Raw genomic sequence first — 13072 nt, forward strand, 5'->3', positions numbered from 1 at the left:
AGTACTCTGCAATAAATATTATTGAATTTAAGTTTATAGATGATGGCAAAGTTTTCCTGAAAATGTATTAGTAAATCACACTGTCAGGATGGTTATGGAAAAAAAAGATTTATAATCCATTTCATTAAGATCACTGCCTCTGTTTTAACTTAATGTATGAAAAAGCAAACACCTTTGGTTACTGTACATGTATACATATATATGTATATAGAAATATAGTTTAATTTGTTAACTGTAGTTCCTTTTCATGTTAACATACCTTGTTTTTGTTTTCAGGTTGTTTTTTAGTTTGACATTTTTTTTCAGTCCCTTTTTTTTTATTCCCAGATCGTTCATGGTCAAATATGACTTCTGCAGCTCATGTCATAAATTATGCTACTCTAACTTCTACTTCAAATGTCATGTATGAGGGTCTCGGCTGAGGATGTCTTGGCTTTCATTCTTTGGGAAATTGAACTTTACATGGTTATTCCTTTTCTCCCAACCCTAACCAGGTTCTTCCAGTGCCAGTGATATGTGGTTTATCAAGGAATGTGGAAGGTCATTCCACCATGGAGTTTCTTTTTCTCAGCCCACTGTCCCACTTCAGGTGGATTTCTTCACCAGGCTGTTCAAAAATGATGCTTCTGTTTCATTAATTATGAGTTATCATGTAGCCTCTTCAAATACCTTCCATGTTTTCAGGTGCCATTCTGTGTTTTCATCTCCTACCATTTCCCTGTTATTGCATTCCTTCTGTATTAGTCAACCTCCTCATCTGGATTGAGATGTCCCTATGATTCTGCACTCCCTTACTCTTCCTTTGTTTGAGCCTCTGGCCTCCTGTTTCATGTATCACGTATCCCTTCAGATATATTTCCTTCTCCTCCTCCTCATCTGTGGGCACCTTCAGCCTGAGATTTTTGCCATCAACATTTCCTCTACTCTTTTTTTCATGCCACATCTGTTCTCCTTTGTCTGGATCAATCATTCCTGCCCGAAACATCAGTGGCTTGAGAAGGGAGTTCTTCATTTTCACTGTTTTCCCTACTCTCCATTTCCCACTTCTATTACTGATCAGATCTACATATACTTCTAAAACCTGTTTGTGCTCTTCATTGTTATATTGCCTGTATGGCTTCCTTCTGGATCAGTCATTCCTGTCAGAAGCATCAGTGGCTTGAGAGGGGAGTTCTTTATTTCCACCAGCTTCCCTTCCCTCCATTTCTCGCTTTTATCACTAGTCAGATTTGCATAGCCTTCTATAACTTGTTTGTGCTCTTCATTGTTGTTAGGTCTTCAAGAAATTAATGTCACTTTTCGAACACTTTCATTAACTACTCCCCAAAAAATGTACATCACATATAATAGTTAAATGAACCAATTAAACGTCACATTAGTGTAGCCTATAAAATGTGTAAAGTTTAGTATATTCTAATTCATTATAGTGATGGCACATGATGAAACACACATTTGGCATATAATGCTTTTTGAATACAAGAAGGGAAACAACACCTCTGTAGCCACAAAGAATATCAAAAAAGTTTATGGAAATATTTTGAACATTTGTAGGTGTCAACGATGGTTCAACAAATTTTGTTCAGATGACTTTATCCTTAGAAACTGTGATGGCAGGGGCCAACATGTTGGAATTGACATTGATGCTCTGAAGACGCTTGTTGAGTCTTACCCAAGGCAACAAACTTGTGAAATGGCCTTGAAGTTGCATGTCTCTCATAAAACAATAAGTAAGCATCTAAGGAATATGCGGAAACTCCATAAAGATGGTGTGTGGGTGCCTCACAAACTCTCCAATGATCATAATTTCCAATATGTGAACATTGCTTCATCTCTTCTGGTGCATGATGCGTGTAAACCATTTTTGGACAGAATTGTCACCAGTGATGAAAAATGGATTCTCTATGTGAATATTAAATGCCAAAAACAATGGCTCAGTCCTAGACAACAACCACTTCTGACCCCAAAACCTGGACTGCATCCACAGAAAGTGATGCTTTGCATTTGGTGGGACATCAAAGGGGTAATTCATTTTGAACTCCTCAATCTACAGCAAACTGTCAATGCAAAGATCTATAGTCAGCAACTGGAACATTTAAATCAAACCCTTCATCATAAATGCCCTTCACTTATCAATCGGAAAGGTATTCTTCTTCTCCAGGACAATGCACATCCACAGGTGGCACGTTTGATACAACAAAAGATTATGGAGTTGAGTTGGTAAGTTCTCTCCCACCCACAATATTCTACAGATATGGCACCAACAAATTATCATCTTTTTCATTCTCTGCAACACCATCTTTATGGGAAAATTTATGCAAATGTTGAAGGTGTTAAAGACCACACCGACATGTTTTTTTTATTCAAAGCCAAGTGATTTATTTAATCAGGGCATTAACAACCTGATTGTAAGATGGAAAAGCATCATTGATAAGAAACTATTTCATTTAATAAATGTTTTGTTTTATCAGTTGAACAGGTTTTTTCATCTAAAAAAGTGACATTAATTTCTTAACAATTTAATATATTGCCTGCATGGCTTCCTTCTGTAGCTCCAAATCATACCTCTTCATACACTGGAAACTTTCCTCACAGATGTTTCCTCTTCTACCCTGACAAGCTGGTTTTGTCAAATTATCAGTCTGACATATTTCTTCCAGATTTCTTTTCCAAGTCGTCCTTTGGAAGAGGTTCCTCAGTAAGGTATTGGTAAGTTTGTTTTCCCCTTTTTTTTTTCAGAGTCTTCTGCTTATTAGGTCACAGATCTCACTCAATGGCGAGTGTTTCTTGTCTAGGTATTCTGCTTATTTATACATCACAAAATTCCACACTGTATGGCCAACCATATGTCATACAGGGGTATATTGTCAATTGCCTAGTGATTCACTCTACCTCTGTGTGGTGGGTCCCAGAGGTTGATGTTGCATGGTCTCAGCTCTGCTCGCCCTGCAGACTGTGGTTGCTTGGGATGTCAGCTTCTGTGTAGTCCTGTTCATAGGATAATATTGCATGGGTTACACCTTGCTACTCCATGCACTCCATTCAGTAGAGAGTAGAGCAATGGTGTTTTGCTAGTGTAGATCCTCTATATGAATCACAGTCATATAATAAAAGAGACAGAGTAGACCTGCCACATTGCAGTTCATCCCTTCAGTTGGGATCCCTCATCATACAATTGGCTGAATGTCAGATGTAAGTAAATGGTTTTTGATTTTGAGCAGGACCAGTCAACATAAGTTTCAAATATAAAACAATAAAAAAATTTTTCTTTTTAAATTGTTTTCTTTAGTGAAAATCTCATGAGTGTACAACAGATAAGCAAGGCACTTTCATTGATAACTGCGTCTACAAAGAAATACTTCAGTAAAATCTACTCTGTGATTTCATGGTGTGATGATAACTCATTTTTAAACTAAAATTTCAATAAAATCCTTTTTCTCATGGATGGTGAACATTATTGAATGTCAAGTATGAGTACATTGTTGTAGAACTGTCAGACCATTCCAGAAAAGGCCTCAGGCCCAATAACCTTCCACATAAACTAGCAGTTATACCTGCCTGTAGAGCGGGTATTTCTGCTAGTATATATAAATGCTAAACTTCATTTTCTGTATATTGCATGACACTTCTCCAGTTCCACATTTTCTTCTACCCACTAAGGCATTATAACTTTCTGTAGAATTTTGCACTTACATTATACATATCCTCGAGCTAAACTATCAATTTCTAACAAGATTTTGCTTTCTGGAGATATCAGCAAATGGTCAAATGCCATGCCTTCCACTGTGCATCCAAATCCAGAATGCTGGTAGGATTTTGGTTTAAAGTCTTCTTTTGGAAGACAACCGGGGGTGGTCGGAAACACTTTCTGTTCCCCTTTTGCCCCACTTCAGGATAAGGTTCTGAAATTATATCTTGAGTGGCAAGGGTGCAAATCTCTCCACTGATAACTTGGACAATCAACAACCTTTAGATTGGTTGAGAAGTTTCTATATATAGTAACAGTTGAAGAATTTTCATATAAATAGCATAATCAGTTAAGTCTGTAGTTTATTATTATTAGTAGTAGCAGTGTGGCTAAGAAAAGTTTTAGTTATAATTGTACTTTTAGAGAAACTTTGAATTCATATTCTCTTACATCTGATTAAGACATTTTTACAAATGATTACTAGAAAAACCTGTGATTATTTTCCTCTAATGCATATTTTGAATTTGCTGGTTAAGAATTTATGAAAATGTGCTGGAAATTATTTTTTGATCAAAAAGCTACAGCTTTTCCATCAAAATATATCTAATGTTAGACCATGAAGGCTATCACAGAGAAAGTTCAGTGTGGGGTGGAATAGCATCTTTGCTTCACAGAAATATAACTTCTGTTAGAAAATGGTATTATCAGAAATGGCATGAAGATCATTGAAAATTATGTTCAAGAACCATAGCTTATAGCAATGGACATACATCTATGGATGAAGCATTAAGTGCTGATAGTGTGGCAGACGAAGGCCAAGAAACCTTTGATGCTGAGGACCCTGAGGAAGATTAACAACGTTACTGTCTATGCAGACAGAGAAACAACCTGGATGGACCATATGCACAATGTAAAAACTGGTTTCACCCTGTTTGTGTTGGTTACAAAAGCATTATGGACATCCAAGTAATTTATTCATAGTTTTGTCCTCTCTGCGAGAAAAAACAAAGAAAACAAACAAAAGAGAACAAAATTTGTCTTTGAACCTTGTACAATTCACCCCAAGAAAACTCCTACAAGAATATGACAAGAAGTCTGCTGATAGGGATGAAGAACCTGCACACATTCAGGAATGTGATGATTACTTTCAGAGTGATCTGAGTAAATCAGACATACAGTATTTGGAATCAATATCCACAGAAAGTCCTGAAAGATATTCTACTGTGAGCCAATTACATGATGAAACAATGGCAAAATGTCAAATTTAGGAAAAGATACAAATGGAAATGTTGGGCTTTCAGACAGCTGCCCATCACAGTTCAGTGTCACACTGTCAATGGGGAAGGGGGAATGGGACAAAATTAAGCTTGAGAGAAGGGAAGGTTACTGTGTTCTCAAGAAAGGATGGACTGACATAATATGTCAGAAAATTAATAAAGTCAATAAATTTTGTGTTTTACATTTCAAATACAGTAGAGTCAAGACCAGTCATTCACAGAAAAAAATGTTGTTTACTGGCATGCAACGGGCCAATGCAAATTTGAAGGGTGAACAAAATACAATCTTTCAATTTCAAAGAAGCCAAAAAAATCAGCCTTTTATGTTTAAGAAACTAATTGCAGAAATTTAAGTTTCTGAGTGTGGTGCATAAATGTGAAGAAATGGTGTAAGTTAAGGACACATATGTTACGAAATTGGGTCAAGAACTAGAGGAAGCACAGTTAGCTGGCTAGTTAGTATTGAGATTCACGAGTTAAGAGGTATAAAAATGAAGCTAGAACAAGGACGCTGAGAAAAAGGTTAGTCACGAGCTTGACAGTGATAAGTTACTGACGCCGAGTTAGTAGCACAGTAAAGACTATTAAAAAGTTTATGATAGTATCTCAAATCAGTGCTTTGATCTGAGATCTGTTACTCCAAGCCAGTGTAATAGTACAAGTAAAAAGGTAACTGGAGCACTCACCATCACAGTAACCAATTACTTGAGAGTTATGTTTCTTGTTTTGAAAATGCCCGTTGAGTTGCAGAAATTAGCCATTAAAGTATCAGGATTACTTGCAGCTAGTCAGGAATACTATATAGAAAGTCAAAAGGATACAAAGAAAGTATAGTATAAAAACTCGTGTCTGGAACTAAAAATCAAGATCTCCAGGAAGAAGAAGATTTCCAGAGAAAAGAAGTTAAGAAGTGAATCGAGTCAACATGAATATAAAGATTTCCAACCTCCAGAGGTATACCAGTCTGACCTTGTTGTAAGTATAGAATTACTATCTCTCTTGTTCAATAATGTAGTTTACTAAAAGAAGTTAATGATTATAAAAGAGAGGCATATTCTATATGTATTGGTTAATAGTGTTTAACTGAAGAGTCAAAATTAGAATTGTAAAAAGCTAACAGTTTGGTAAATGCTTAACTATTGATGTTAAAAGTGTATATTATGTGGAAGGACCTAATAAATGTTGATGTATTTTGTTCAATCTCAGTCATGAATCTGTTTCTTTATTTTAACTTTAGATTACCTCAAGTTAGCGACTTGTGAGATCCACTCGCCACTGCAATCCTCAACTAAATAAATTTGGTGTAATCTACAATACAGTTGAAGCTCCAACAACTAGCCTTAAGGCAATTGGCCACTGCAGATACAGAACAGATTGTGGCACGTAATCTAAATACTGTCAAGTCAATTTTAATAATTCTGTAAGTTTCAAGCTGAAGAAACCTTGAAAACAGGTTTGATGAAAATTAATACATGGATTTCTGGGCAGTGCAAAAACTCCAGGATGACATGAAACTGAACCCCATCTGAAAAAAAACATGCTTATATACATACAAAGCATAGGAATTTCTCCATTTGTCGTTCACATGTACTTGGATGCTCAACTATATATAATGAAAGACCTTCAGTTTTCCAAATACTGTTGCTTATACCTGAATGCAACTGAATCTGTAGTTGCCAATTCTAAGGACTGTAAGCAAAACATTCTTTGCATTTCAACACAGTCCACAAAAATGAGCACGGTTGCTGTAGCTGATATGCTATCATCGGATCAAAGCACACCTACTGTTCAGCATTGGTTTACCTCTCTATCTTTTGCCTCAGTCCTCAAAAGGTAGAAATGGACTTCAGCTGGGCACTAATCCATGCCTCTACACTAGCCTTCTATCAGACAATTCTGCAGGAGTATTTAAAAAGATGCTATTTAGCTTCTGAAGGTCAATACCCTACAATTTCACTTTGATCAAGCTTGTCAGTTTGAGGGCCACCAAAGTGCAGGCAAAAAAAAAAAAAAGAGGCAAAGCAGAGGATATCTGTGCACAAACAAGAAGAATGACATATGTTTTTACTGTCAAAAGGGAAAGGGAAACCAATGAAAACAAGGAACATGTGACTGTGCTGCAGAAGTCAGCTTCTGATCAAAGAAGACAGATTCCGAGTGATCACTTTGAAGAAGACACAGCAAGTGACTTGGAAGAGTTCACCTTTAAAGAGAGAGAGAGAAATATCAAGAAAGGTTTGTCATTCTCAAAAAGTATGGAAAAAATATATGCTGACACAAAGATGAAAGCTGAACTTGACAACAAAGCTTTGACTTCAGGAAACCCAAAGGTGTTTTGCTCTCCACAGCTTGTTAACCTAATAGTCATATACTGCAACAATACCTTTGTGGAGTGGAATAATGCTCAGGGAGCTAAACCTAAAGAAGAAACATGACACAAATGCTACTGTTTAAAACTCATTCAGGACAACCAAGAAGGTGGCACTGAATGACAAACTCCATTGAAAACCAGGGGATTTTTTGCAAGTTATGAATTTATACAAGTAAGAATATGAAGTATTGCACTAAATGCTCTAAGAAGCACTAAAATCTAACATACAAGTCTCACATTGACAGCTAATGTCGATATTGAAAAGGAAGATGAAGCCCAGAAAGAGCCTCTCAATCAAGAAGAGAAGTAGCAGAAGAGAAGACTCAAACAGAAAAGAAAACAAGGGAAATACTACTAGTCACTTGTAATACAATTTGCAAGGCAGAGCATGACTTCCACCTGTCCATCATGAAAGGCAAACTTGGAAGAAAGACTATTACACTATATAACATTTGTACAATTGACAATCTGCTGTATCTCATTCATTTGGCAATGCAGAGGCATGATTGGATTTTTCAAGAGCTTGATGATTTGAAAGCAGAAGATCCAGACATTAGTGCACTTCTAAAAGTCCACCATCACTTTTCCAGAGAAGAATGGTTCAAAGAAAATATAGAGTGGTTGAAACGAAACGCTTTGATCGATTCCATGGGAGAACTGCATGGGATACATTTGGCAGTAAAGAGGACTTTGTTGTCTGCTGTCTTAACTACTTGCAAACAACAAGGGTGGAGATAGTTGCAGTAAACCCTCCTGTACCAAACCCAAAACTGTCAGAACTTCAAATCTCATTGAAGTAGGGTGAATAGAATTGTTACAATGCTTAATAAAAATGTGTTAATGTTTGTTTAAATGTCCACTATATATGTAATCATGACATCAACAGCTCAATTTTAGTAATATGAAGTTGATTATATCTTTATAATACACAGCTTAAATAATTTACAGCTGAACTTAAATGTGTTATTTAAATAATTTTTCTATCCTCTAAAGGTGTGATGATTTTGCTGAAATCCAAGAAGTAATGTATGTTTGGCTATCAGCCTAATAAGGACACATTTTTCAATATAACAGGAAAGGGTAAGGCTGTTGTGAAATAATATATCAGTATTATTAAATCAAAAATGAGAGTAAAACTCACTGTATCAACAAAAAAGTTCATTACTAAATTTTGATCCTGAAAAGTTCCTTTAAATTTTGCAACTGCAAGAACTCAATGACACCATATTTTCTGTCTGCAGACAAGGAAACAAAGCCTGCAAGAGGAGAACGACTTAATTGAGAAGACAGTTTGATCATGGCCTACACTGAATGCTGTTTATCACAATCATGAATATGCCAGCAGACAAACCCTTGTGCTCCCCATTAACCCCTACAGAACTTCCATCAACACTCTCTGTCTTTGGAAAAAGGAAAATATTAATTTATCAGCTCACTACATTTTTACCTATTGCTTTTTGTCTGTATGCTTGTTCCTATTTGTTTCAAAATTTTGAATTCATAATAAAATCAAAGTTAATTACAAATAAGTCTACTTTCTAATGAAGTTCAATCAACACTTTTGAAAAATTTGACACAATAACACTTTCAACAAATGTTATTGTATATAAATATATATTTACATATATTTCAGAAAATGTATGTAATAATGACCAAAAGGTTAAATTTGTAGGTTAAGTTAATCTCTTCAAAAATTTCTGCTGTTACTAATGTCTTGCATGCTTTTTTGTGTTAATGAAAGTATAATCAAATGGGCACAACTTACAACACTGGAAGACATTTTGTATGCTTACACCTCCTGAAAGATAACAATGAGTGGCATATTTTTGATGGGATGAAGGAAATGAAGAATTCAGGTAGTGGAGAAACATTTGCTACACCAGATGTAATGCAACAAGTCCTGACACATGGAGTTAGAATGGGAAGCATAGTGTTAATCAGAAAAAAAAGTGACTTCTGAGGATAATTCTCCAGCTTTTTCTAACAGAAAAAAATGCACCAATAAACATTAGAATGAAGATTGTGTTGTCCATTTTTGAATCAGATTAAAGACATAATAACATTTACTTCAAACTTCACGTTTAGAGGTCTTATTCTTTGTAAGTCTGCTAATCTTTTGTATCAGTAAATGATATTGATCTCTGTACAGAGGATGTAGCCCTTAAAGAATGTACAGAGAAAAAAGTGGCCCAAAATAATTTCACCCCTTATATTTCACAATAAATATATAACTTTTAGAAATAAAGTTTGCACATGTGCCATTTTTGCCCTGTTTTTTTACCTATGAAACAGGTTAAATTGTATTGATTTTTGTACAGGTGATGTCACCCTTCAAGAATATGCAGAGAAAGAATTGGCCCAAAATAATTAAGCCTCCTAAATTTCAGAATAAGTATATAACTTTTAGAAAAAAATTGATCTATGTACCATCTCTGCCCTGTATTTTACCTATGAAATCCACTTTGGGTCAAGTTAAATTGTATTGATTTTTGTAGAGGGGGATGTGGCCCTTTAAGAATATGCAGAGAAAGGAGTGGCCCAAAATAATTTAACCCCTTAAATTTCATAATAAATATATAACTTTTAGAAGGAAGTTGGTCTGTGTGACATCTTTGCACTCTTTTTACCTCTGAAACCCACTTGAGCCGAGCTAAATGGTATTGATTTATGTACAGGGGATGTGCCCCATAAAGAATGTGCAGAGGCAGAAGTGGCCCAAAATAATTTCACCCCTTAAATTTCACAATAATATATAACTTTTAGAAAGTAATTGGTATATGTGCCATCCCTCACCTCTCTTTTTCTTTCTTTTTTTTTCGTAATGAGACTTTGGGTCGTCTAAATGATTTTAAATTTTGTAGAGGATATATTTACTATGGCACATGCACCATCTTTCTCGCCTTTTATATATACTTTTGAGACCGACTTTGGGTCTGGAATTATATTTTTTCAGTTGTTGTAGAGCAGCGTTTCCTAAACTATGTTCAGCAGAACACTGGTGTTCCATCTCAGATTGATAGGTGCTTCGTGATGAATTCAAATTCGATGACGAGGAACCCACTTTGAGACTAATAATGGCTGGAGACGGCTTGATAGGACATTTAGAATATAACTTTACCGATACACTTATTTTCAACAGTCGCTCTTTTACAAACGTTTTAACAACGAACGTTAACTTCAACAATACTTCCTCACTGTAGTTCAATTACTCACTACCTACACACACATTATTGTCCCGTCACGTTGTCACCCTCTTATATATACCAGACTACCCTATATCTAGTAATCTCCCGACAATTCACGAAGGTACAAGATATTTCCAGAAAGCAGGGGGCGTGACACTAGTCACGTGACCTCGCTGACGCAACACTGCCCCCTCCTTAATATTGTTCGTCCCGAACAATAACCACATACAGTTAACAATAACTTAATTAAATGTACAGAATTACAAACACAAAATTACAATTCAACAAAGTCTCTTAATTTTACGGGACGTATCTTCTTCCGTACTGGTCTCCATCTTGTTGGCTTCTGCTTCATGTGGGGTTCATCTGCTTCATCAGGGTAACTTCGTTCCGACGAAACTTTAGCGACACAAGTCCTTACTTAATAAAACTGGTTTATTCTTTCGGAAAATCAATTAACAAACAGAGACGTAACAATATTCTAGAAGGGGAACATCACGAATAATCCAGTATGTGCTAGGCGCCCTCTATTCCTGTATATAAGTGCGCCGGATAATATGAGACAAATTAATCGGAATTGAATTGCAGACAGGCAGAGATAAAGACGGACAATTGAGTCAAGCGCGGTAGTGACCGTAAGTAAGTGGGTGAATCATGGTGAATTATAGCGTGTGTTTAAAGTGACTGTGGAAATTAAGTGTATTGCAAAGTTGAATTGAGAAAGAATAAACTAGTTTCATTTAAGAAAGGATTTGTGTCACTAAAGTTTCATCCAAAAGAAATTATACTGGAAATTAACTAACGACCAGAGAAGTAACAAATTAGTGTCAGAGAGTGGGACGGAAAAGAAAAAAAGATGGAAAGGAGAAGTGCCAAATCCAACTACGACTTAGCAGATTTGATAGCAGCAATACAAGAAGAGCAAAAGAAACAAGAAGAACGAAAAAAGAAACAAGAAGGGAGACAACGGCAGTTGCAAGAATACCAGCAACAGTGGCAGCTCGAACAGCAAAATAAACAAGAGAGATTACAGCAGTTGTTGGAGGAAAAAGAAAAGAAACAAGAAGAACGAGAAAACAAACACGAAGAGAGACTACAGCAGTGGTTGGAGGAGAAACAAAAGAAACAAGAATAGAGACTACAGCAGTGGTTGGAGGAGAAAGAAAATAAACAAGAAGAGAGACTAGAACAGTGGTTGAGGAGAATGAAAATAAACAAGAAGAAAGATTACAGCAGTGGATGGAGGAGAAAGAAAATAAACAAGAAGAGAGACTACAGCGCTGGTTGGCCACTGTTATGGGTACTACTTGATGACCTGCCACAAGTGACTTTCCAATCTTCACATCCACTGGCCTGGATGGGTCTTCCACTGCTTCCACAAGCATCGGGCTTCCTTGGGGATGTTCTTTTATTCTACCCCAAATTATCTTCTCTGACATAGGGGGTATTGTAGTTGACTTAAGATGCAGCAACACTTACTGGAATTTGGCCTTTGTTGTTCCAAAACGTCATTTTATCGAAGTTAACTACACACTTCCTCGGTAGTAGATAGTCCAACCCTAATATGCATTGGTCTTCAATGTCAGCCAAGTATACTTTGTGTCTGTCATTTAAGCCCATGAGCTCAATAGTTACCCACACTGGTCCCCACAACTTTGCATAATGTCCTGTCATACCACAGAGCTTCTGTATGGCTTCTGGTACTCCTTTGTGATCCAGCACCTTAATACTCACAAGGGTTTGCTGAGATGCAGAATCTATGACAAACTCGCACCTTTGGCCGTCCAGCTTTCCTGTCACGTAGACACTATGTGTGCTTGCCATTTTACACTTAGCTGTTGGGACTTTCACAATGGGGGTTGGTGGGCATCCCTCAGCACCAACCACTAATGGTTTCTCAAAGCTGACTTATTGTCAGTATTCTTCTTTTACTGTCTCCTCATATGTCCTTGCTCTCCACAGTTCCAAAAAACTTTCTGGGTAGCAGCTTTTCCTGCCGTGGCATCATTCCTGTGTTGAAGTTGCTGGCATTGAGTTCTCTTGTGCCCAGGTTTGTTACAGTGCCAGCAAAGTCCGTCAAACCTCTCTGAAAGCTGCCCTTTTCTGGCCTTGAATCCTGATGACTGTACCTACCTTGGTACCTCTGTGCTGGACTTAATGTAGGATTCGAATTCAAGAACTCTGGCCATTGCATCTTGTATAGTAGAGGGGTGTGCTTGCTTCACTTGTATCTTCAGTTGTGGAATGTCCAAGGCGTCTACAAACTGATCCCTCAGCAACAATTTTAGGAGATCGGGTGGCACATTTGGGTAGGCCTTGTGTGCCATACTTTCCAAATCCTGTGCCACCTCTTGCAGGCTCTCCCCTTTAGCACGGACTCTCGTCCTAATCCTAGCCCTGTAGACTTCGGACTGGTTTTGAGTTCCATACCTGAGTTCTAGAGCCACTACCAGTTCTCTATAGTTGTGCATGTCGTCTGCTGACAACTGTCCAAGGATTTCCAGTGGTTGTCCCTTCAAGCTCGTTGCCAGATATACTAGTTTCTGCTCCTCTG

The 13072-nt window shown here is 37.0% G+C and overlaps 1 protein-coding gene across 1 annotated transcript in view; it reads left to right on the top strand.

Annotated features, from left to right (window-relative positions):
• The window catches only part of LOC111088240 (beta-scruin-like), a 71354-nt gene extending 62543 nt beyond the window's left edge, over nt 1-8811 (top strand). The window contains exon 14 of the mRNA XM_022397758.1: nt 8575-8811. Coding sequence (XP_022253466.1) covers nt 8575-8628 — 54 coding nt within the window. The 3' untranslated portion in view covers nt 8629-8811. The remainder of the gene's footprint in view (nt 1-8574) is intronic.
• The last annotated feature ends 4261 nt before the right edge of the window (nt 8812-13072 follow it).

The sequence above is a fragment of the Limulus polyphemus genome, unplaced genomic scaffold (assembly GCF_000517525.1).
Source record: "Limulus polyphemus unplaced genomic scaffold, Limulus_polyphemus-2.1.2 Scaffold3396, whole genome shotgun sequence".
NCBI classification, from domain to species: domain Eukaryota; kingdom Metazoa; phylum Arthropoda; class Merostomata; order Xiphosura; family Limulidae; genus Limulus; species Limulus polyphemus.